We start from the raw sequence: 27,047 nt of genomic DNA, 5'->3' as shown, positions 1-27,047 counted from the left end.
GGAAATCTGCGTTTGCGTAGTCCGGTGGGGACTCTTCTAGATAGGAGGAAATAAACGCCTCGGATGCTGTCGGCTTTATTCTACGTACTCTATAGGGTACAGGTGGTGGCGTTCGCGATCTACTGGGTGTTTCTGAGGGGGTCACTCTAGCTAGTTCTTCTGAGAGGACGGGATAAATACCAGTAACGACGGCATTTCTTTCTCTATCAGCCTATTCTGCTTTGACCCGTTCCCCCTCCTCCCGCAGCTCTTTTTCTTTGGCTTTTTCCGCTGCTTGTTTAGTTCTCTCTGCTTGGTTGAATTCTTTCTCTGGTCTCCTATGTGCTTCTTTGCGCCATAACTCAATGGCATCTTTCTGAGAGGGTCTTGATTTCTTTTTCCATAGCGCTTCCTCTACTCTCATAATGCATTCAGAATCCCACGTTCCCGAGACAGGCCATCTGTACTTCTCCTCTAAATCCTTTGTGTAATCTACCTATAGGTCTAAATACAATATGGCATCTAGCCCATGTTTGTTATACATAGAATGACCAGGTGTGTCTCTAGGCGGGATGTTAACTGGCTCTTCTAGTATACCTTTTCTGGTCCCTATCCCTGTTTGAAAACAGTGGCATGTTGAAACCAATGAAAACACAATACACACCAAAATAGTCTGACTGAAACAATCATTAACACTAAAACACTAAAACACTAAAACAGATACAGTTTAACTCCATGTACTTGAAAACAATTAACTTTATGCACTGGAATACAGCACAACCATACCGGTCTCGTAAATGAGACACGTCTTTACCGTGTTCACGCAAATGAACCCGTCTTTACCGTGTTCATGTAAATGAACCTGTCTTTATCTTTATGCGTTCCCAATAGTAGTACTCACCGGGAAGCAGAACTTGAAGGCCTCAGACACTTGATACTGCGCATGCGCGGAACAGGTGGACCTCTGGAAACCTCGGACCTTGCTCTCTCACGGGTTGGGCTCTGGTTGGGATGATCCGCGATCCTCACCGCCTCGTGTGGATGCCTGGTCGCAGTCCGTCCTCCTCCGTGGGCCTGAGGGAGTAAGCGGGAAGTCCCGCTGGCGTGTAAACTTTGAAGTCCGTCACGGCTGTAGTAGGGGGCAAGGGCTGGACCTACATCTCCGGCGCGTGGGGAAGGGGATTTGTCCCTATTTGGGCGCCAGATTTATGTGGTAAATAAAGTATTACCCTGTCATAATTTCTATAAATGAACAAAGGGTCATGCATAAAATGAGAGGCAGAGTCTGTGGTGTCCGATTCAAAAGGGCTTTATTCCAATAACTCGAGTTAGGGGAGAATCGGTTCCATCACCACAAAGGTTCAGGAAGGGTCTTCCAAACTTTTTTCACAGAGTACAATATTTATACATTCAATTTCGCACATAGGGAGGAGCGCTACAGGCAGAGCAAGAGAAAAAGAGATAAGAACATGTGGGCGTGCATGAGGGCGTACATGTGGGCGTTCACTTGAGGAGTCATAGGTGAGTCATAGGTGGGTGGATACATGGAGGGGGGTTGCATGGCTAGCTGGAACTTTGCCCTACTTGTGTGCGCAACTTGATCATGACGTGTAACTGGGTGGAGCTGACTTTCGGTCTGGTAGGGAGGCCTTCAGTGTCAGGGCGACCAGCACGTCTGGTATTATCTGATATCTTAAGTCCGGGGATGTATTATCTGAAGCAAAGGTCGCTCATCAGCGTGGGCATCTATTTCTTCGTTCATTGCGTGGGGGCTTTGAGCTTTCTACGGACGCGAGCTCTGCAAATCACTTAAACGGAGACAGAAAGACTAGGCCCTATCTCTGCAGACGGGTTCTGTTTACCTCCTTCACCAGGCAGGAATGTGATTCTGTAGAGCAAGCAGATAACTGTTGTGCACAATACTGTCTTGGCACCCCGTGCTGGGCCCCTCTCGGCTTAGCCAAAAGTATGCGAGGTCAGGGATACGTAGCTGCAGCCCTCAGAGTGTCTGGAGGCATGAAACCTCAATTCGGGGACTGGCTGAGCCACAAAATGGAGAAATGGGTTCTTCGCGATATATTAAAAGTGCACAATGCAAACACATGGGCCTCAGTGCAAAATTAACGTTTCTTTTATGGAAGACTTGGTGACTGGCATCCTAATGTGGGACGTAAATGCAGAGGCATCATTATTGCAGGCCATAGAGGGAAAATGCATGGGTGACATGCACGTACACTAAACGTCGGGGTACACGCAGGGGACATATTGGCCATGTAAAATTTCTTTTTCCTCAGTTTCCATACACATAGGAATCAAGAGTAGGAAACCACTGCTGGTAGTATGTATTCAAAACAGCCTTTTTATTGTAGTTGGTGGTTGTAAAAGCATGTACTTCGCTTAGAAAAATTGGCGCTACGCTTTTGCCTTCATTTGACAACTCGTATCCCCAGAACAGGACACAGATATGCAATTTGTGATTTTTTAAAAATTGAATTTGCATCCAACCACAGTTAATCCCAGGAGTATACGATTTAAGACGCCCATCTGGTCAGAGTAGGTCATCATCCATAAGGTATATGTCATTAACATAGGATAATGCTTCATTGTCCATTCTTTGTAAAAGTCTGTTACACGGGTTGAGAACAAACCTGGGCTGTTCTTGTACCCTTGTGCCAAATGGCAGAATTGTTTTGGTGACCCTAGGGTGGTAAATGCTGCCAAATTCCTGCTTTCAGGAACTATGTTTCGGCAAAACAAAAATGTCTAATGTGGTTTCATATTTTTTGCATACCATGTTATTCATTAGTGCTGCACTGTGTACATTTTGCACTGCAAATGTCTAGTGTGACTGTTTAATGGTCTATAGTCTTAGACTAATCAGTATAGGTGATCTGGTTTTGATATACGAAACTAAGTATTGTCATTGGTGAGTAACGAGGCTTGATGACACCTTGATATTCAAGTTGTGTTAATAATTCTCTAACTACTTTTTACTGCCTCATGTTTGATGGGGTATTGAGGTTGCACTTGCGGGCTGGACCTTATGGGTATTATGTCTTAAGGTGAATCCTTCTCCTAGTCAACATGACTGCAATGTAAAAATAAACCACAAGATGGTGCACTTACAAAAAAGTCTGAAGTTCTTTTTGTGGGTTGCTTACTTTCTTAATTGAGAATATTATATTTTATTTCCTTAAAATATAACCAAGGTTATAGCCAACACGTTTTGTTCAGCTAAACGGAACTTCATCAGAGTTTATTTTTGAGTATACATCAAATGCCTCTTTTCAGAAAATTTCACAAAGACTCCATCCTGATGCATGCCACCTTTTTGGATTGTAGCAAAAGAAACAATTGATGAACGGAATGCTCGACAATGCAAGCATTCATCCCCAGTCAAAAGGATCTGGGTTAAGTCCATCATTCTTTTGCTCCCCACACCACTACAGTTTGAACCCAGCCATATGCAAATCAGTGTTGACCCCGTTCCTTTTGGGAGCAGTCCAGCACAAACTGCCAAGCCAGGTCCTCCCTGGACCAGAATCAAGCATCCTGGGACCGGTCTCAGGGCATCACCCTTCATCAGCCAGGCTAGCTTGAATCCAGTGGTGTGGTGAGGCCGGGACCCACGACTGGGCATACCCTTCCCACTTAGGGCAACATATTGCGGGCTGGACCTTATGGGTATTATGTCATAAGGCGAATTCTTATCATAGTCAACATGACTGCGATATAAAAATTAACCACAAGATGGTGCACTTACAAAAAAGTCCTAAGTTCTTTATGTGGATTGGTTACTTCCTTTATTGAGAATATTATATTTTCTTTCCTTAAAATACAGCCAAGGTTATAGCCAACGCGTTTTGTTCAGCTAAACCAAACTTCATCAAGGCTTATTTTTGAGTATATATCAAATACATCTCTTTTCAGAAAATTTCACAAAGACTCCATCCTGATGCATACCTTTTTGGATTGTGGCACCAGTGCCAACCATTTGGGCTTGAGTTAGGAAATTACTCCCCAATTATAACACCTGAATCCGGGTCTCCTTACATATCGTCACATACTCCTTAAGGTAGTCACCTGGAAATATAAAAAGTCTACTCCTTGGCAAACACATTTTTAACTGATTCTGGAACAAGGCAGGAGAAAGCTGGATGCATCACAGATTCCCCTCCTTGGGCTACTATTACAAAATTAAGGGGGCCAATCTTTTCCAGCCAAAAGAATTTCTTGGCCAAATTGTCAATTTCTCCCAAAAGAGAACTTAATGGTGTGCTCTTTATCACCCTCAATTTGGAGTTGCAATTCAGATAACATGCTTGGAGAGTTGAGTTTCTGATCTGGTGTTTCCAACTGAAGAAGCTCATCAGTTACTTTTGCCACCAGAAATTCTTCAAGATTCTGGTGAGCTATCAATACCTCTGCTGCAGAGTCAGAGGCCACTGCATGTTCAGAAGCAGAGTCCTCAGTATTTGTGGCATGTGAAACCAAGATACTTGCCACCTTCTTTTTAAATTGAGGCTTTTGTTGTGGCTGTTTTACTTCCTTTTTTACAAAGAAGTCTGAAGAGCGTTGCAAGTCCTTCTTTGGCTTCACGTGAGCCTGCAACCTGCACTCCGATTGTCCTCCTATCTTCAACTGTTTGTCGGATGACTTCTGAAAGGAACGAGAAGGGCATGTATAAGTATACAGATCAGGCTGTTTAAGTATTTCACAGCTTCAGAGAATATTGCGCTTTTCAGAAGACTCCTGTGGAGTAGACCCATCCTGTGGTTTAAATTTTTCTTATTATACCAGCATTTTTTTTTTACAAGTCTCAGGTGCCTGTCTGGAGTTATCCTTCTCAGAGTTACCTTTAATTTGTATTTTATTAGGTTTGGCTTCAAAACTATCTCAACCTATAGATGTATAGGTTTCTGCAATACTTTTTGGTAGTTCTTGCACCAGACCCACTAATGAAACTTGCACAAGATGATGGAGTACTGCCAGTGCTGCTGCTTTCCCTTTAACAATACAGCAGTTTCATCCCCCAGTCCAGGGCTGGAGCTGCCTGTTTGCCCTTTGAACCTTTAGCACATTAGGGAAAACAGTAATGGATGTGTACCATGTGTTGTGGTTTACACCGCAGCTAACGAGGCTCTGGCCACTTTCATTCAAAACATTAGTACTTCATCTCATTGGTCGGTTGATGAGGCGGCACAGGAACGCTCTGACTCTATTACTAGTGCAGTGGATGTGCTAGCCCCTGCCTCACTCAGATATGTGGCACGACAAAAACCGACAGCCCCTTGGTTTACTGAAACATTGAGGCTCCTTAGACAAAAATGTAGGAGGAAGGAAAGAGGCTGGCGCAAATCTTGGGATCCGATAGATCGGGAGGCCTACAGGTGCCTGTTGCGAGAGTATAAAAGCAGAGTGATCAAGGAGAAACAGGATTACTTCACCAACCTGACAAGCTCCCTTACTACATCTAAAGAGCTTTTTAAGATTGTGGACTCCCTTTGCTCTCTTCAGGCACCTGACCCCGTGATAGCCACACAGGAGCTATGTAATAACATCTCGGACTTCTTCTATAAAAAAAATAGATGACATCTATTTGGCTCTTCAATCTCAGAGGAATTCCTTGAGTGACGAGGTTTCCTCTCGAGTTAATCATTGTGAATCTCGGATTGGTGATCCTTCCCAAATCCTTACTCATTTCCCTGCGCTTACTGTAAATGGTCTTAATCTTCTATTAGATAGAATGAAATCAGCCTCTCCTCTGGAGCCTGTTCCTTTGAAAGTACTAAAGGACTGTAGGGACAGCATTCTTCCTCCTATGCTGGAAATAATGAATGGAGCTATGGAACAGGGTATCTTCCCTATGGCATGGAAGAAGGCCATAGTGAAACCGCTTCTCAAAAAGCCCACCTTGGACCCTGGTCTCTTGAAGAACTTCAGGCCAATATCTCTTCTGCTGGCACCTGCTAAGATGTTGGAGGCTCATTTGAACTGTCATCTATCCAACTTCTTGGATTCTTCTGGGTTTTTGGACGGGTCCCAACATGGTTTTAGAAAGCTCCACAGCACGGAGTCTGCCTTGACTAAGGTTGTAGATAACATTCGCCGGAAAGTAGATCTGGGCCAAACCACCGTGCTAGTACTGTTGGACCTTACAGCAGCGTTCGACACCCTGTCTCCCTCCACTTTAACATCTAGGTTAAGGGAGGCAGGGGTCACAGGACCGGCCCTCAGTCTCCTGAACTCTTTTTTACAGCAGAGAGAGCAGCGTGTGATGCTTGGAGATTTCCTCTCCCCTGTTAAGTCTCTGCAATGTGGGGTGCCACAGGGGTCGGCATTGAGTCCGACCCTGTTCAATATCTACGTGGCCCCCCTTGCGAGACTAGTAAGATCTCAGGGGATGGAGGTGGTGTCGTACACCGACGACACGCAGATTATGGTGTCCCTGACCCACTCTGTGAGTACTACCGCCCTCAACTTTAGGTCCTGCATGCAACTTGTTGCAGAGTGGATGATTCTCAAATCCCTAAAGTTGAACGGTGACAAAACAGAGGTCCTGGTCTTTGGTAAAGACCAGGACATGTGGTCAGGTGAGTGGTGGCCTTCATCTTTAGTCATCTGCCCCACTCCCACACAATCTGCCAGGAATCTAGGGGTCATTTTCGACACCCTGCTCTCCATGGAACTTCAGGTTAATAGGACTGTGGTCACCTGTTGGGGCATCATCAGGACCCTTAAAAGAATCCTCCATTATCTTTCCCCACAGGCACACAAGCATATTGTAATTGCTCTTGTTGGCTCAAGGCTTGATTATTGCAATTCACTTTACGCCGGGGCCAACAAGGGGCTTTTGCAACGTTTGCAGGTCGTGCAGAATGCGGCGGCGCGATTTGTGCTGGCCCTGCCATGGCTTTCTTCCGCTACCACGGCAAGGAAGAGTCTCCACTGGCTCCCTATCAACTTCAGAGCCTCTTTTAAACTTCTGTGCCTCACTTATAGTGCCCTTATGGCTGGCCCTACTGACGCTCTTGGATCCTTGCTCATTCGGTATGTTCCTAGCAGATGTTTACGCTCTCTAGAGATGAACCAACTGGTAGTCCCGCGCTCTAGGAAGGTCAGATGGGGGAGCAAGGCCTTTTCCATTTTAGCACCCCAAGTATGGAACACATTCCCCCTGGAGATCAAATCACAGCCCTCATTGGATCTTTTCAGGAAGGCACTAAAAACCTGGTGCTTCATTAAAGCCTATCAGTAAGTCTCTGTCCACCTGGTGTTTTCAGCTTTATATTGAGATAGGCGCCTTGACGCCCACTGGGCTAAGTTGCGCAGTTATAAATTCTGCTTCATTCATTCAACACCATACGGCACAATCTTCTACCGGAGGAACCATTGATAAAGGTAGGCATATTGTGAGAATTCAATGTTTTTATTTAGTTCCCATATAGTTTAAGCTGATTTGTTTATCTGAGCAATCCTGAACGGAATTTCCTCCTTTCCGGTGGCAATCTTCTATTATCGAATTAATAGGTCCCGGTCAAATTTTTTGCATTGCTCAACATTCCTCGCTGGTTTTAGTGCCATTGTTTGCATGATATGCTGTTTTATAATTCTGTATAACCTAACTAGACTGGTGCATAATACACGTAGTTCTAGGGAGTGTAGGTCTGCTATGTGTGGCTACTGTGAGTAGCCGACCAAGAAGGGCAGGTTGCCATTTCATTGCTGAGGGGACCCAGTCTGAAGTTTGCTGCAGTATGTAGGAGGGCGCCTTGGAACCAATTTGCATGTTCCTGATATGTGAGCAGTATTTCTAGATCTGTATAAGTTGTGTAATTGTTGAAAACTGCTTGTACAGTGTATTCATGGAACTGTCTAGATGGTCTGTTCATTGCCAGAAACGTTAACCATAAATAGGTAATATGTATATACTTTGTGAGCCCATACTACAAAGGTAACATCTCCACCTGTAGCTTGGAGTCGATGATGTAGTAACATTTGTGTTACCGCATGTCTACTATTTACGAGTATGTTTACTGGTTGCGCGTTAGCCATGTTTATTTATGAAATTCAGAGAAGTTAACTAGAGTGGGATGATCCTTTGAAAAGTTCTAGCTTGAACAACCTACTGGCACAAATAGGGATTCCTTGTTTAGCTGAGAAGGATGTATCCCGAACACCACAGACGCCTCCAGTTAATTGGTGAGTAGAGTCTTTAGGCACACTAAAGAAAATAGTTTCTACTTTCCCAGTAAGACTGTACAATCTGGGCAACATAAGAGTAAACAAAATGTGGGACTGAGTTTGCACATACCATCAGAATATGTGGACTTACAGAAAAGCCTATGGACCAGCAATTGCCCTGGTGGAGTGGGCAAGGATGCCCTTCGGAATGTCTTTGGGAAAGTCTTTCTTGGCCAATGCGTAACAGACCTCAAGATAGAGTAAGAAAAATGGGAAATGATACATTTGGTCACTGCCTTGCCATGTTTGGCTCTTGCAATGCCCACAAAGAGCTGATATTCATCTATGCCCTGTTGAGTGCAAAGAAAATAATACGACAAAGTACTCCAGGATCCAGTCTATATAGCAGCTTCTCCTCTTTGGTGGGATAAAGAGGATTAAAGGAAGGTGGAAGACTGGCCCATGTGAGAGGCAGATACCGTATTGGGTAGGAAGGTTGGGCAGATAAGAAGGACCAAAATAGGAATAGCTGGTAAGGAAGATATACATAAAGTTGAAACAGATAATTTGATTGTGGACACTGAACTAATGTATTCCACCCACTCACATAGACAGACATCTTAGCAAGTTTCTTAGCACCCAAAATCAGTCACTTCATCAGGAGGCAAAAGAACTCTTGCCGGCACTGCTCAATATTCACATGCACAAGCACAGTGTTTGGGGATTTGGACTTGGAGGACCTGCAGACCTTCCTGCAAGATCAGGTCCACCCTGTGCGAGAGAGGAAAAGGTGACAGAATGCCGAGTGCTAACAGATCAACATATGTCCTTACCCAATCTGTGGAAAACAGCTTCAGCTGTGCCTTATCATCCCACATCTTATATGGACCAAAGTGAAAATAATGAAATGGAGTAAAGATGGCCCAGAGAAGAGCTACAATTGAAGGCATTACTCTTAGGGCCATTCAGAGGGAAGTGTATGTCACAAAGCCAAGAACGCTTACTGTTATAGGGTGTGGTGAACAGATCCTCATATGGATACCCGTATCTGAAGATCACTTTCATCAATTCATGATGTAGCTCCCACTTATGTTTCTCTAGTGAGAGGTGGCTGAGAACATGCACACTCTCATTGAGGGAACCTGCAAGATAAACCACTACCAGGAATTTCCTCCTATCATGTAATTCACAATCCCACATCGCCCTGTCTTGTTGATGTACTGGACACTGATGGGATTGTTCACTAGAACCTGAATTGAGCTCACTGACAACAAGCATTTACAATGCAATGGTTTCGCCTTTGGAAAAGTTAGAGTTATTGGCATTGTAAATGACAAAATTTGTATTTATGTGTTGGTTTTGAAAACAGATAAATAAATGGCATTGTCATTTACATTGCCATTAGCTTAATCTCTGCAGTCACTCTGCACTCTCTAGCACTCCCTAGAACTCCCTACTCACTCTGCACTCCCTATGCACTCCCTGTGCACTCTGCACTCCCTATGCACTCCCTGTGCACTCCCTATGCACTCTGCACTCCCTGTGCACTCCCTATGCACTCTGCACTCCCTATGCACTCACTCTGCACTCTGCACTCCCTATGCACTCCCTATGCACTCACTCTGCACTCTGCACTCCCTATGCACTCACTCTGCACTCACTCTGCACTCACTCTGCACTCACTCTGCACTCCCTATTCACTGTGCACTCCCTATGCACTCTGCACTCCCTATGCACTCTGCACTCCCTCTGCACTCTGCACTCCCTAGTCACTCTGCGCACTCACTACTCTGCGCACTCACTACTCTGCGCACTCACTACTCTGCGCACTCACTACTCTGCGCACTCACTACTCTGCGCACTCACTACTCTGCGCACTCACTACTCTGCGCACTCACTACTCTGCGCACTCACTACTCTGCGCACTCACTACTCTGCGCACTCACTACTCTGCGCACTCACTACTCTGCACACTCACTCTGCACTCTGCACACTCACTCTGCACTCTGCACACTCACTCTGCACTCTGCACACTCACTCTGCACTCTGCACACTCACTCTGCACTCTGCACACTCACTCTGCACACTCACTCTGCACACTCACTCTGCACACTCACTCTGCACACTCACTCTGCACACTCACTCTGCACACTCACTCTGCACACTCACTCTGCACACTCACTCTGCACACTCACTCTGCACACTCACTCTGCACACTCACTCTGCACACTCACTCTGCACACTCACTCTGCACACTCACTCTGCACACTCACTCTGCACACTCACTCTGCGTAATATCACTAACTGGCTGTCCGAGGTTAACATTTTTTAAATTACAATAAATGTCATTTAATCTTATGTTTCCACCCTGCCTGTGAATGAAACATTACTTCTGAGTCCATCAAGTAACTGATTATCGTTTACTTTTCATTGCAATTCACAAACTCATGTATAATCCCTGGAGATCCAGTGGTAATAACATAAAGACGATGTGACCCGAATTTCTAGCAAGAGTGCTCCCTTGCAGAGGCTCGGTGGGTTGAGAGCGCGCTTCGGAGGTCAGTGTGCAATCCTCAGAGCACAGAATCGTGGCCCAGCAGGGCCGATGCTGCAGTTCATCCTTCTAAGGGTTGAAGAAAGGCGTTGCACAGACGATAGAAAATATCTATCACTTAGTGTCATATTGGCATTTCTGCTAAAAGCAAAACCTTCAGATAAAAAGGAAGTTGAGTGTTTGAAAAAGCCTTTCCACTGAGCACTCATTCCGGCAAGTGCAGAGCATTAATATCACGATCTCTGTAAAAAAACGGAAAGACATAGTGCATATTAAAAATATCAGTCGATTTCAAGGAGATAGAATTTGTAACCCCCCCCCCCCCACCACCACACACAAAAATAAACAAAACTGTACCCGCAAATACTGCATTATATGCGCAGTGGCTTTTCCAAACCCTGTAATGACGCTTGCACCGATTACGATCGGGCATTGGGTGTGGCGCAGCGACCAGAGATGCCGTCTCGGGAGCCGGGTCCCGGTTCGAATCTCGCAGCGGCCTGAGAGTCATGTACCGCGCCTGGATGCCCTCACTGGGGTTAAGCGGCGCTGTATAAATCTTCAAATTAAACCAGCTCATGTCCTTAAACCCAGCCTCGATGAAGTCTGACACGCTGCGGAGGAATGCCAGCTAATCACAGGTGTTATTTGGGGCCATGCAGACACTTGGCTTCCCATTAAACCCCGCCAGCAGTTTCTGCAGGCAGCAGGCTGCGGGGTTTTAAAGACAGATAAATAACAGTTCAGGCGCAGTCTTCGGAAGATGCGAAGGATGGACATACCTTGTCAGAAACTGACAAAGAAATACACATGTCACGCTTTTTGCCAGGAAACAGCAGGGCTAACGAGGGGTCATGTTGTATGATTAGATTTTGACACAAAATGCCACAAAAAGACCAAACATAACCAGTATTTTCACCGATTGCTCCGCATTGTTTTGATTAAGCTTGTTTGTGGAAAAATATAGCGCTAAAAAAGAAAGCACGACTTTTAAGAGCTATGGGTGGCGGGCAGGCACACGGACAGCGGGAGGGGAGCGGGAACAGACAGCGGGAGGGGGGCGGGAACGGGGACACGAACAGCGGGAGGGGGAGCCTGTATGAGTGATGTACGTTCCTCTCAGTGCAGACAAGTGGCCTTGCAAACTGTGCAGCCAGTGGCATTCGGTGCAGGCGGCCAGGGCCAGTAGAATACACGGTAATGTGCGCTCTGAGAGCCCTTCAGGCTCAGTCTGTATTGATCCTCCTGGCCGCACGAAAAACATGAAGCACACGGCACGGACAGGGGGGGGGGGCGGGAACGGACAGCGGGAGGGGGGTCGGGAAGGCTTCCTCCGTTGGCGGTCGGCCGCGGAATGGCCAAAACAAACCTGGACAACAACAAAAAATAAACCCTGCCCACGGCCGCGATGACGATGCAAAAAGGGTGGAGAGGGAAGAAATCGCGGGAACGCCCACGAATCTGGTCCGGCTATGACGGACAGATCTCTGTTCCAATGGCCAGCCTCCATTTATGGAGCTAGCCAATGGAACAGATGGGCGGATTCCCAACCAACATATTATTCTCATTAGGTTTTCACCTTTGTGAATAGCTGCTTGCGCAGCTTTCACTTAGGCGAAACCTAAAAAGGAGAAATGCCTTCAAGGCAAAGCAGTCGCTCACAGTTTCAGCCCATACATGTACAGGAGCAGCTCTGAAGTGGACCAAAAGCCTTGGGCCTTCACGTTGTCCAGAATGTCACTCCAGGATAGAAGCGGCATATGTGACCAATATAGATTCCGCATGTGGGGAGCTGAAAGGGTGATTCACTAAAAGGTTGGTAAGTTCCATCTATCAATGCAAATCCAAGAAACCAATGAGAGAAGCAGCATCTAAACTAAAAGGCTCCTGTGATGTCGGAGTGGCCCTTAATCAGCATCTGGTAGCAAAAGTATGTATGAGGTCATGAGACCATGCAGACACATGACCTTCAGAAATGGAAGCTGTGTGCAAGACAGAAATCTATGACTTATCTCCCAAACATCCACAATTCTCTGAAGAGAATGAATAGCTTTCATTCGGGTCATGTTCAGTATCACACAGATGATGATTAACTTCTGCACTGGATTAGATAAAACATTTGGGAGTTGATAGCAAAGCTCAAGTTGTGGAGGAGCGTATTTGTGCAGTGAATTTGTTTCTCGACCACTGCCGGGGACTCTGATTTTACTAGCCAGTCATTCACATATACAAATACGTGGATGCCTGACCTTCGTGGTGAAACAGCAAGCACTATTTTTCTTTAGTAGGGTTCTTTACCCATTCACCGGTTTATGCACTTCATTGGTCCTGAGGAAGCGCCAGGGATCGTTACGACCATTTTAGCGCACAAAACATGTCGACCGAAGAGTTACTGAGGCACATTATTGCCTAGTCAGTAACGCACAACCTACGGGTTTTTAAACCTGTAAGGGGAACCCTAGCCAGTTTTAATCATTCATTCACTCACCCTTTCTTACGAACACTCAATCTCACACCCTCACTCATCATACAGCGTTATCAAAAGATCTCTGCTAAAGCGACCCTTCGGGGGACCCGTGGGGCATTGCAGTGCCGGCCCGACGAGGAGCAACGCCCGATGACGAAGCATGACATCCCTTGGGATGTATGAGGGCAACAAGAGACAAGACGTGGGCTTCCCTCTATTGTATGGGGTTTAGACCTAGTCCTTTCTATTCCTTTTTCTAGTTCTTTTTCTCTGTGGACAACTATTGTGTCCACACTGGAACAGTTGGTTTGAAACAGCAACCACTGCCAGCACTTCAGTGAAAACACACAGATCAGTAGTCAGCCAAAATTGCATGACCTTGAACTGATGCTGCTGGGATCCCAAGATGATTCTCGGGTAATATCTGCAGGTGGGAAGAATTTAAAGTTGGAAATAGGTGATTTTGGTATCCAGGGATGGTAAGAAATCCCCATGTACAGGACCATTAAGACTTGGCTCAAGGGGGGCATCTTAAACTCATCTTGCTGAAAGAATACGTTTAGAAGGCGAAGATCCAGGATGGGCCTCAGATCTCCATTTTCTTGGGGACCAAGAAGTGAAAGCACCTTTCTTCCAGAGGCACCATCTCTATGTCTCCTTTGTCCAGCAGAGCAAGGAATATTGCCTCCAAAATGAAGGAATGTGTCAGAGAGCATATCCTGGAAGAAGATGGGAAACCAGAGTGAGGAACAGAAAGGGTAGGGTGTAGCCAAAGAATATCAACTTGACGACCCTGCAAACAGTTGCCACAGTCTTCCGATCAGTAAGAAACTTAGAGACACCCCCCACCTGAATATGTAAAAAAAGAAGAGAGGGGAGATAGTAAGGTTTTCAGGCAGCATACCTGACACAGAATGGGAGAGAATCGATATGCTATTGCTCATGATGGCATTCGCTAGATTCACTAGATTCACCCCTTCATTGAAAGGTGAAGGCCAATTGGTGGGATGTCTGCAACGGCTGAGAGAGTTGTTTCTGTATCACTCTGGAATTGCCATGAAATTTTCAATACTGTTTATGGAACTGTCTTATTAAGAAAGCTAGGAACAGCGAGTGAGCTGTTGCTCTATCTTCTTGATGAATTCATGTGAGGAGTCATCCTTCTCTCCGATCAGCTGGTTGCCAACAACAGCTGGATATCTTCAGAAAAACGCATCCAAGCATCACAACACAGCATCACAACTAAGCCTGTGGATCGAGCTGCGCTATTAAATGAGTTCAGACTGCACTTAAGAGTCTGCTTAGAGGCATCTATGCTATCATTGACCAAATTGGTAAACATGTTTTTCAAATTGCTTGCAGGGACATAACAGTTTGTTTACCAATTACCAGAGCACATGGTCATATCAGCTGAGCAGGCAGATGGCGTTCAAAGTGCAGTGTGCAAGAGAGCCCAGAGGCGCAAAGACTTTGCAGTATATAGAATTAAGTTATCAACTCCCTATCACAAATTGTGTGGGAAAAGCATTCCTGCTTAGCTGTGAGGAAGAAGCTTCACTTAAAACCAGAGTTTTAAGTGAAGCCTAGGAGGACGAACAGTGTGGGTCACCTTGGGGCAGTCCTATGGCATCTAGCAAATTTGTCTGCAGACCGCTGGGCATGAAAAGGGTTTCTAAATGGGTAGGACAGTTTCCTCAAGGAAGAAGAGGACTTCTTCAAATTGTACTTTTGAGCAGAAGAACATGTCGGAAAAAGGCTTTAAAACCTAGATGTTTTGGAAGAAAGATTTAACAATTTCCTATCAAAACGCTGAGGAATGTGTCAGTGAATCAGCTAAAGAGCTTTGAACCCTCACTGATGAGATGCAAATAAAAAATGAACTGAAGCCAGCATGCCAGTTTGCACTTAATATATTCCTAAATCGTTATGCCCAGCGTGCTGAAAGCTAAAGCCACATAGACCCACCAGGACGCGATCAAGAGCCATTGTGGATGAAAGGTTTTCCAGACGAGTAAGAGGCCTTGAATTAAATTCATAAGGTGAGAAAACTGCAGCATAATGCATCCATCAGAATGATATCAGATTTGAGACCAAAGAACTTACATACCAGAATAACCCCACACTGGCAGGAGGGGAGGAGGTTTTTTGGGACAGATAGTGTATAGGGCTCGCCTTTTTTTGCTTACTTGTTGACATATGATTGATATCAAAGAGTGTTGTCAGTTGAGGCATGCCTAATATGCACATATTTGTTCAATCTGCTTTTATGTTGTATAAATGCTTGAAATGCTAAGGGAGATTTAGAAATAATGTACAACAAGCTATGGAGATTAGCTATATGTGATCTTCACATGACTATTACTCAATGATAACTAATTACCAATAGATTCAGAAATAATGTATATTTGGTATCCTAGCACTACTCACAATATTTAAGGATCATATTTACAGTTGGGCAGCAATAAAAAATACTCCAATTTTTGGAGGAAGTTCTAAATCTGGAGAAGAAGCAGCTGGTGACATTTTCTCTATCATACTGCCCCTATAGTTGACTAAACTCTGTCGGCAGGTTCTCGTTCAGAAGTCTGAGCTGCTTCTGTTACCATCCAACTCTAACTCCAAACCCAATTCAATTGGTTGTGAAAAATAAATATGGGGTATAACCTAGATTCCTTCCTAAAACAATCCCTTACCTACTAAAAGGGATATTCAAGCTCCAGTAAGGCAGAACCCGTGCCACAGAATCTCTCATCTGAATACTCGTTCCAAGGTAAAAGTAAGTGTCATGAGCAAACTTCAGAGCCAGCAGGTCTGTTGGGTGCTCTTGAAGGATCTTGTCCCAAAGAACAGCAGCTCTGGGTAAGCACCTAGAAAAGAAACAAGAACAATGCAGAATTACTGCAGGTATGTCTCAATGTAAATTGGACTCAACCTGAAAATCCAGCAGCTCACCGCTTACACTATAGATTTTGACACATATATTTTAAGTAGAAATCAATAAGCTACTTCTCGTACTTAAAATGATAAGGACATAATGACAAAAATCTGCATTTTAATCCTATAACCTCCCTTGAGTGACTTTGTTCAAAGAACATCTTTTGCTATGCAGAGCAGAGTCAAAAACCTGTCTCTAATGTCCTTTTCATTACTTCGAACTGCAGTTAATCTGAAACCTTGATTTAACATGCCTTAAGAGGTTGTTTTTAGCTTTGGCGTCTCTAGGAGTTGGATTCCAGATAAGGCTTTAACCTCCACCAGAAAAGCACCCTTTTTCCCCCAGTACATATTGTGCTTATAAATGTATCCTGTTCCAAGAGCCTGGCAATGGAAAAAGAGTGGTTCATGGTAGGAATATGCAAAGTTCAGGTCTGGAGACTCGGGATCTGTTTCAATTGTAATATTTGTCCTGTATTAGTCCCCAGTCCAAGAGTATACATTTTGGCTGAAGGAACTAATGATAAATCCTCAAAAAGCAAATACAGTAAATATGTGAAACATGTAGACATAAATACAAATGTATTCTATAACTGATATTTTGATCACATTATATACTGTTGAAGTAACCTCTGCCGTACATTATAAGAATATTGCTGGGAGAGGTGCGGTCAGTAACAGGGAGCAGAGGGGTGGGGGGTCAGCAACAGGGAGCAGGGCGGGTGGGGGGGGTCAGCAACCGGGAGCAGGGCGGGTGGGGGAGGGATCAGCAACAGGGAGCAGGGCGGGTGGGGGGGGGTCAGTAACAGGGAGCAGGGTGTGTGGGGGATCAGCTACAGGGAGTCGGGCAGGTGTGGGGGCAAGCAACAGGGAGTGGGGCAGGTCAGCAAAAGGGAGCGGGGCACGTGGGGGGCAGCAACAGGGAGCGGGGCAGGTGGGGGAACCAGCAACAGGGAGCGGGGCAGGTGGGGGGATTCAGCGACAGGGAACGGGGCAGGTGGGGGGATTCAGCAACATTGAGCAGGGCAGGTGGGGGGGAGGACCAGCAACAGGGAGCAGGGCAGATGGGGGGGCCCAGAGACCAGAGCCAGCGACGCAGGGCGGATGGGGGGCCAGCAACAGGGTGCAGGGCGGGGGGGGGCAGCAACTGGAAGCACCAGCAGCAGGCAGCGGGAGGTGGGGGGCCAGCAACAGGGAGCTGGGTGGGGGGGAGCGGGGCAGGTGGGGAGGCCAGCAACCGGGAGCGGGCGGGTAGGGGGCCAGCAACAGGTAGCAGGGTCGGTGGGGGTTCCAGCAACAGGGAGCAGGGCAGGTTGGGGGGTTCCAGCAACAGGGAGCAGGGCAGATGGGGGAGGCCAGCAACAGGGAGCAGGGTGGGTGGCGGAGGCCAGCAACAGGGAGCAGGGCGGGTAGTGGGGCTAGCAACAGGGAGCGGCAAGGTGGGGGGGGCCAGCAACAGGGAGCGGTCAGCAACAGGTAGAGGGGCGGGTGGGTCACACCAGCAACAGGGAGCAGCATGGATGGGGGTGCCAGCAACAGGGAGCTGGGCAGGTGGGGCTCACCAGCAAAAGGGAGCGGGGAGGAGCTATTACTATCAATTTTGTTTGAGATATATATTTGGTATGAAATAATTTTCTTCCGTTACCAGACGTAAATGTTGGGCAAGTTACTTACCGTCAGTAATGCCTTAACTGGCAGAGACATGACCTAGCCGCAGATGCCTAATCTTAGAATTTCCCAGGCGTAAGGGTGGATCCGGAAGACTTTTGCTCAAGCAATACACTTGTGCCTGTAGGTGCCATCAGTCGGCTCAACGTGATGACGTCAGCATAGTCCGCGTCACCTATACATGCAGCATCTCGACACGATGACGTCAGTTACTTTTCACAAATTTCCATGCAAAGAGCTCTGAGCCATGAAGTGCGCTGACAGTGGTAAGTCCAAACTACTGCCCTGAAATGGATCAGCCCTGACCAGAAAGATGATCAATAGACCTTCCTGTAACATATTTTGCAAATGTTTGTCACCACCAGGTGTACACGGATGAATGGTGTCAACTACCACCATTCAATCTTAATGCATGAAGGTGTAGAGTTGACAGAATCAGGTGGAGGACCCTCCCCTACTGCTGCACAGAAGATCCTCCCTGAAGATATATGCGCAGTTGGAGCTGCTCAGGATGCCAGACTCTCCGTGCCGAGTCCAAAGCCACAAGAATGACTTGGACCCAGTCGCTCAACATCTTCCTGAGCAATCTGGAAGAGAGGTATTGGCGGAAAGGCGCACAGGGGGCCTGAGCTCCACTCAAGACTAAAAGCTTTGCAAAGCGCAAGCTGCCTTGGAAACTCCAGGGCACAAAACCTGCTGCCGTTGCACGCTCTTGGCGGAGGGGAAGAAATCTAGCCAAGGCTCTACCCACTTCTGAAAGAAACCATGCAACACCTCTGGATGGATATGCCATTCAAGATACACTAGGCTTCGAAGGCTGAGTTTGTCCGCACTCAGGAAACCTGCCAGGTGTTGAACCACCAGGGATATGGCCTTATGTCTAGAGACGCAGGGCCTCTTGGCAAACGGTCCATAACCCCACCCTGCCCTGTTTGTTGCAGTACCAGATGGTGGTGGTTTTATCGGTGAACACCTAAACCAGCTTTACCTTGATGGAAAGCTTTCAATGGCAAGCGAATCGCTCAGAGCTCCAGCAACATGATGTGGAGTCCGGATTCTGCCACAGACCATAGTCCTCTGATCTCTACACCTCCCAGATAGCTGCCCCATCCCGGGAGTGACGCATCTGTCAATACTGTGTGAACTGGTTGGGGAAGGGAAAGGGATCTGCCTATGACCCAATTTTGTTTGGTCAACCACCACTGCAGGTCCTGTGCAGTTCCCTCTGAGATCTGAACCATGTCGGAGAGATTCCCCTGATGCTGTGCCCACTAGAACTTCAGGTCCCACTGCAGAACTCGCAAATGCCATCTGGCATGTTTCCCTAGCAGGTTGTAGGAGGCCATGAGGCCCACTAGCTTCAGACTCATTCTTACCGAAATCCAGGATGGAGGCTGAAACATCGGTATCAAAGCCTGAATAATAGCTCTCGTGAATAGGCCCGAAACTGCACTGCGTCCAGAACATCTCCAATGAAGGGGAGCATCTAAGAAGGAGTCAGGTGTGACTTCGGCCCGTTGATGGTGAATCCCAGCAAAAGAAGGAGATTTGCCATAGATTGGAGGGGGGCGAGGGCAGTCTAGGGTGAGCTCGCCTTCAACGGTCAGTTGCCACGATAAGGGAAGACTGGCACCCGTGTTTTGCGCAGATGAGCTGCAACCACCACCATCCCCTTGGTGAACACCCGAGGGACCCTTGTAAGGCCAAGGGGGAGCACTTTAAACTGAACAGAGAGTAATGAGAAGGGCAGGCAGGACGTGAATGAGAAAATAGGCCTCCTGCAAGTCCAACGCTGAGTATTTTGAACTTTTCCTTTTTGAGGAAGCAGTTGAGGGCTCGTAGATCTTGAATAGGATGAAGGCCCTTGTCCTTTTTCGGGACCAGAAAGTAGCGGGAATAGCAACCCCAGTCTACTTCTAACGTTCCAGGACAGTGTGCGGAGGGAAGCTCCAGTTATAGGTGTCAGTCAAGGTGGCTGTTAGTTGGGGTGATGGTGCGCCCCACCCTGAATAGTCGTGGGCGCATATGGGGTCTGACGCAGGCGCAGGATTGCGTATTTGAAGACGCTTTGCAAGTAGCACATGGGAACATTGTAATGTGCATCAATGAGTCTGGTGTAGCAGAACAACAACAATTGGAGAACAGTCCCAGCCCCTTTCCCTCCCCCTCCCCCAACCCTATACTTCGATAACGGATGCATCTGTCTGTCCAACTGCAACAAATGGGAAACAAACTAGAATGCTCGGGTTGGATTGCGTTGCGGACCCCTCCTTCTAGACGGATGTACAATGTCGTGGTGAAAAGACAAGCGAGGTGGAGCAATACGTCTGTTGTGGTGCCTTGCCAGTAAGTCAATGGGAGCATATCCCTGGAGAGGGCTGTGGAGGCCCAAGTACATCCGGGCACAGCTGGACAGGGCTGTAGGAAGGCCTTGTTACAGTTCTGTGCGGTATGGGGAGAAGGATCGTGCAGTGCTATAGAACGTTGGTGGGATCCCCGCCTTCAGTTGCCACAGGAAGCACTCCCCTGAACCTCCACTTCGCTGTGCAGGGTTCACCGACTTTACCTCATACTGAGAGGTGGCGCCAACCCCTCAGACCAGGTATTAGTTTCTATGAGTGTCAGTGTGTTGGGCTACGGGACAAGTCAGAGTCCGCGGCCTTTAAGTCCCGGTGGGCCGGTGAGGGAGGTTGATGTCTTTGGGGAGGCAGAGAGCCCAAAGGGCTTGGAGAACCTCTAAACCTGTGGGCTGCCAGGCTGGATAATCTGGGCACCTCTCTCTGGAATTGACGGCTCCTGCCGGATTGTGTACACCTCCGGCGCTGCTGCTTGGGGAACTGCGGCTGCGCGGACTGCATTAAAACGTTTTTACTTTCCCTTTCTCTTAATCGGGCAGGTGGTCGAATAGCCAAAACTCCGACTGCCTGTACTCAATAAGACATTATTTAAGGGTGTTAATTGAGTAATCCTCAGACTCCTCATGGCCCAGACTTGAAGGCAGCAACAGATATGAATAAAACTGTGTTTTTTGTATATAGACATCACCTGCTGACTGTGAAATACATTTATGACTAGATTGCACAGTTACATTTTTTCAGCATTCTTTACACCCCAGACTGACTTTTCCTCATTTGTGAATTCTTACATTTGTTATTACATGTTCTGTTCCCAGAGATTCCAGTCTTACTCTTTCTCCTTGACTTTGTACTAGATTTCTGATTTATGTGATGATTAGAGTCTAGGACATAGCTGGTTGGGAAAGAGTATCTAACGACATTGTGCAGGGGGTTAAGACTGCAAGTAAGTATTCAGTAATCAGAACTGCAGTGCTCCTAATCTTTACCAATGTTACTTGCTCTGTAAGCTTTAAAAGGCTTAATTTACTAAATATTTCTGTACGAATTAGACCTCAAAGAGTAACCAAATAGTGTTTCATGAAAGGGCACGCCCCTTGAATGTGGGCCACCCCCCTTAAATGTATACCACGCCCCTTGAATGTGGGCCACTTTTTTCGTCAGTGCCCGGGCCAAATTGTGATCCCACTCCGACCCTGCCAAAATTCAATCTCTGATGTACGGGGACCCTACCTTCCAACTTGCCAGAGATGACATATACCGCGCTTCTGGCCTAGCGGCATCACTGCGTCACACCCACTGGACATATAAGCTAACTCAACATACACCTCTCTGGCACAGTACCTGGCTACGGGAAATTAGTGGGCTGAAGGGATTCCGATCTTTGGACCTTATAGGGATCTCACAACTTGGGGATGTGTGGGTTAGCAGAAATATGCACTCCTTCTAGGACATTCAATCCAGGTACTCCCTACATCCGTCACAATTTTATAAGTACCTGCAACTGCGGCACGCCCTCCACGAGCAGATATCAGAAGACACAGCAGTCCCGGAACACAACCCTCTTGAAGCACAAATTATGTTTGGCAAACTGGGGTAGGGGGGTATCTCCTGCATTCTCGAATACTAATCAACAATACCCCAACCTCACTAGACCGGCTCAGAAACTAGTGGGAGGTTTGGGTGGGTCCAATGAAGGAAGTGGACTGCAGGGATGCACTCATGGCACCCAAGATGGTCACTGCAGTGGTTAAACTCCGCCTGATTCAACCATACTATTTTCACACTGCCTGTTTAACCCCTGTACACATTCATAGGGCTGGCTTTTACCCAACTGCCTCCTGCACACTTGGCGGCCAAGACCCAGCGGATTTCCTCCCTATGGTGTGGGCATGTCCCCAACGGACAGGGTTCTGGGGGGGGTGCGGGGGGAAGGGGGGGGGCATTGAGGAGGAACTCACAGAACGTTTGGGGTGGGAAGTTCCCCACGACACTCGCTCCTGGGGATCAGAGATGGGCTGGGCGGATCCAGGAACGAGAAGCTGTTTTTCAACACAGCTATGGTGGTAGCAAAACGGGACATGGCTGCTGCCTGGAAACGTCCAACTCCACCTAGCCTTAAAAAATGGCAGGAGGGGTGGACTGGTCTGTGACACAGGAAAAACCCATGTACGAATCACGGGTATGCCCGAAGAAATACCGTAAGGTGTGAATAAAATGGCTGGGTATTATGGATGAAATCTGGAGCGTTTCCTAAATGTTTATACCACGCTAAATCTAGTGGGGTCCTGGGTTATGTGATCGTTCATCCAACTGATTGGGAATTGCCACTTATAATGTTCTGTGCTGATTCGCTGGTATCGGTTTTAATTTTAAAAAAAAAATCAATAAAATTGGTTATAAAATAACCCAAAACTTTGCATTGACCCATAAAATGGGAAAAGACTCCCATGGTGCACGAAGTCATTAGTCTTTGTTTTTTTCAACAATAAAATCCCACTTTGGGATTTTGAAAAAACAAAAACGTGTTGAGAGAAATTTTGATGGTACAGTCTGTCGAACTTTAATACATTAACAGGAACCGCCATGATGGTGGTTCCTGACAATTCTAATATATGTCCACTGGGCCAGCAGACACAGCTAAATTCAGAGTAATGTTAATATCAAGGAAACTGAATATCTTACCCCTGGCTTACAGATACTCCAAAACCTAAGCTCTTTAAAGTGCAAGCCACAATAACTGGTTTTGCCAAAGACTTATCTCTCCGCACCTCTACTCTCATGTATTCTCTAATTGTTCATTGTGTTTCTTCTCCTCTACATGAAAAAACTGGGACCTAAATTTTAATATGTTTAATGTGAATTAACTCAAAGGAGAAAAAAACGCTTACCCTTTTGCAAATGTTTCCACTGCCGCCACGTGCAACTGCTCCCTGTTGCTCAATGGTTGCGCTTTTGAGAGCTCAACCATCCTTTTTACTGCAGTGTCCAACTCCACATCACAATGCACAGATCGACCAGTGCCAATCAGCTCCAAGCCATTAGCTATCACATGCCCCATCACTACAAAGAAAAGTGTCAGAAAACATTTTCAGTGTGGCATGTAAACAGAAATATTTGGCTAAACATTTTATCCCAAGATTTTCTTTGAAAAAGTCACCATACGTCAGATTTTAAAAGGTGTATAATAAGGATAAATCATTACACAGAGCTGATCCTGTTATGTTAACACCTATATAGCGCACAAATTCAACTGGTCTCTAGGTGCTTGCCCAAGGGTTACGAGAACATGTTACTACCGATATTGAGGAGATGAGAAGTATTTATCTCTTCAAAAAGCTTGTTTAAATAGTAACGGTTTCAATCTCTTCTGAAAGGGAACGAGAGAAGTTTTGTTATATCCTAAGTATTACATTTATATGTAATCAGCCTAGGTCCTCCTAGCTGCTCAGCCAGAGTGAGAGATGGTAACGGAATGTTGGTGTGACTGTGATGAATGGAATGCCTGGGTGCCTGAGTGGATGAGTGGTGACAGTTGGAGATGGGGTGAGCAGCTAGGCAGGCTGCTCCTGGTGGGACTGGTACATGGCTAGTACATGACTAGAGATGGCTGGACTACGATTGTTACTACCCTGACATGGAACCAATAAAGAAGACTTGAAATACAGAACATGGCTACCAGTGTCTCTATGTGTAGGGTACAACAAGTTTGTTTCCTGAAACCTTCCAGAAGTTCATTCTAGATCTGTTGTATCATAACAGAAAATGTCCGACTACCCAAAGTGTTATGTTTTTTTTTTTTAACATGGGCAGGTGAGCAAAAATGCCTTAGAGGAGCATAGACAGCGTCCAGGCACACATTGTTATAGCCGTTCCTTAATATAAGATGGCACTGTGCAATGCACCGTCTTATGTGCAATGTACAGGCCTTTGAACTTGGTCCTCTGTTGGACTGGCAGCCAATGCAGTTGTTGCAAAAGTAGCATAGCATGCGTCCATCTTGGTAGCTTGAACAGTAGTCTTGCTACATTGCTCATAACCATGTGAAGCTTATCCAACAGTTTATAGGAAGGCCAAAGTACAGGGCATTACCATAATCTAGCATGGCATGATCAACACAGCCACCACTGTTCGCATAGCAGAAAGCGAGAGGATAGAAACCAGTTTCCGGTGCTGCCTCAAGAGGCCTGTGCAGCTCCTGTACACTGTCACTACCTGTTTAGCCATTGACAGGTTATTGTCCAGCTTATTACCAAGACTTTTCACTACTGGCATGGAGTCTGGGGTGCGACCTAAATCCCAAGGCTAAAACACACCCCTTCATGGATTCCCAGTCACAGTGATAGCTAGAACCTCAGTTTTATCAGGATTTACTTTCAGCGAGTTAGCAGTCATCCAGGTCGCTGTAAACCGCAGAATAGTCAGAAGTTTCAACTGTGCTTGCATGGAACTCTCGATCAGTAAGACCAACTGAGTGTCATTCGGGTGTTTAAACAATTGGCAATCCAAGTGTGCTAATGTTACAATCAGAAGGTATACATAAATACTGAACAGCAGCAGGAATAGTGCAGATCCCTCGGAAAACCCCACGAGAGAGCACCCTATCTCTAGAGACATGCCCACCGATCTGCACCGTCTATGACCGTTCATTCAGAAAGGAGGAAATCCACAGGAGTGCGGATCCTATAATCTGGTACGCTAATAACCTATACAGGAGCACTTGATGGTCAACCCTATTAAATGCTGCCGTAAGGTCTAGCAAGATCAACACAGGTTCTTATCAGCCGCAACTCTAAGTTTATCCATAATTGAAAAGATCACTAACCTAGTACTATGATTGGCACAAAAGCCTGATTGGCAAGGGTGGAGCACTTTGATCTTTCATGAATTTGGTAAGGATTTTATTTACATGCTGCTCCAGTATTTTAGCTGGAAATAGCAGATGGGAAACTGGGCGATAGTTCTTTACTTTATTTTTAATCAGCCACATGTCTTCTTCAACAGCGGGTTAACCCATGCCCTCTTAAATCTCAGAGGATCTTTTCCTGGTACCAATGAGGTGTTCAGGGGAGACAAAAACTCGATCTCCACAGCAAGAAAGGCTGCTTTAAACACCTCGGGGGACAACGGTCCTCCAGGAAGCCAGATTTAACAGCTGCCAAAGACACGGCCAGGGTCTCTAGATCATGGGTGGAAATACCTATAGACGCCCACCCTGATTCGGGGTGCACATCAGCCACTATGAGTGGGCAAGAACTAAGCGGGTGTTCCTTACTTCCTTAAGGAATCCTTAGTCTTATCCATTATTGCAATCCTGAGGGTCTGCCACCAAGGCTCGATTTTTCGGCAATTCTTTGAGCACTTAAAGGTCTCCTTCTCTGGATCAGTATCTTCAGTGACCCTTGCATCATAAAAGGCTGCAATAGTGACCATAACCGGTGATTTGTAATTGCCCAACTCCTTTTTATACATCCATAGAGCCTCTGGCTTTTAATTCCTGCACCAGTGTCAGGCACATCAGCAAAGCCTCTGCTTCCCCTCACAAAGTGAGGGAGTGTACCAAGAGTCCCAAGTGGCGCCGGGTCTCCCCCTACAAGCTGGTGCGACCTTATCTATGGTATCCTGAATCCAACTCGCAACCTCTCACTTTTCTGTTCTACATCCTCTGCCCTATTTTGGTGGCTGTATTGTGTCACTTAGGGCCTCCACTAGTTGTGTTTTATTTATTTTTTAACAGTTACGTTCTGTTTGCCAAATTGGCAGACAAAGAGCCTGCTGTAGGCAAGAGGATCATAAACCAGGGTTGAGTGAACCATACCAAATCCAAGGTGTGGCCTTTATCAAGAGTCTGAGACTCAACTAATTACTATAAGCACAGCATTTCCATCCCTTCGCCAAACGACACAGTTGGGGGCCTCTTGGTACAGTATCCCACCAAAAATGTTAATCCTACCCACCCCGACTATATGATTATATCTGGAGCACACATCACTCATTTACTTCAGAAATTGCTGGTAAAATAGGGGAGTTACCCGAGGTGGGTGATAGACCATAATAATAATAATAATAACATACCTAACCATTAGTTCGACTTTTACCCCAGCACCTCGGGCCCATACATAGTTTCGGCAACCACAGTCTCTGTGCCATGATGTTTTCGGACGATCATGCCAGTAGTGCGAGTAAATGGTAATCCAGGGGCAGGGCCCTACAATATCCGGAGCCAACCCTGCTTCAACCATGTCTCTGTTAATGCCAATACATCTAACTCCTCATCATGCAGGATGGAGAAATCTCATAACTGTGATTGTGGCGGGAGCACGTGTTGAACAGTATCACTCGAAGCTGTTCGTCTGAGCCCACGTTCTTAGTGGTACTGTCCATCATCTCTGGCCCTGCTCCCCCTGTCACCAAACCCTGATCAATGGTTGAAAAAACCTCATCACAGTTTCTCTTCCCTGGGGTAAAACTGGTCAGCTCCTCCACCGGAAGGCAATAATCCATTCTCTATCGATCTCCCCACCACCCTATTAGATAGCCCTTTGACAGTAACCTCTGCTCTCAACTCTTTCAGCTCCATCAAGTCCATCAATCATCCCTGCTCAGCAGCAGTTGACCACGGAAGAGACTGCACCACTCAACGGCATAAACTAAAAATCCTATCAATGCTTTACAGATTACATGCTCAGTATGCCCTTGTGGAGTTCCACAAGGTTATTGTTCCCTTTCCTTCATCCAGCTACAAGACCACAGCTTCACACTATGCTTTACTTAGGTCAATTTATTCAGCTTATATATTATTTGCCCCAATTACTTTCCTCAAACAAGCATTGAAAATGCAATAGGTCTTGCCCTCGTTTAACCGCTTGCATGCTTGTGACGGAACCGTTCCGTCACAAGCCTCGGG

The 27,047-nt window shown here is 46.4% G+C and overlaps 1 protein-coding gene across 1 annotated transcript in view; it reads right to left on the bottom strand.

Moving 5' to 3' along the window:
• The window catches only part of TTC38 (tetratricopeptide repeat domain 38), a 693,598-nt gene that overhangs the window by 480,461 nt on the left and 186,090 nt on the right, over positions 1 to 27,047 (bottom strand). The window contains exons 4-5 of the mRNA XM_086952761.1: positions 23,032 to 23,203; positions 15,878 to 16,051 (exon numbers count right to left, since the gene is read on the bottom strand). Coding sequence (XP_086808887.1) covers positions 15,878 to 16,051; positions 23,032 to 23,203 — 346 coding nt within the window. The remainder of the gene's footprint in view (positions 1 to 15,877; positions 16,052 to 23,031; positions 23,204 to 27,047) is intronic.

This window comes from Lissotriton vulgaris, chromosome 1_2, assembly GCF_964263255.1.
Source record: "Lissotriton vulgaris chromosome 1_2, aLisVul1.2, whole genome shotgun sequence".
In the NCBI taxonomy this organism is placed as follows: domain Eukaryota; kingdom Metazoa; phylum Chordata; class Amphibia; order Caudata; family Salamandridae; genus Lissotriton; species Lissotriton vulgaris.
This window is presented reverse-complemented; position numbering and strand designations above follow the sequence as displayed.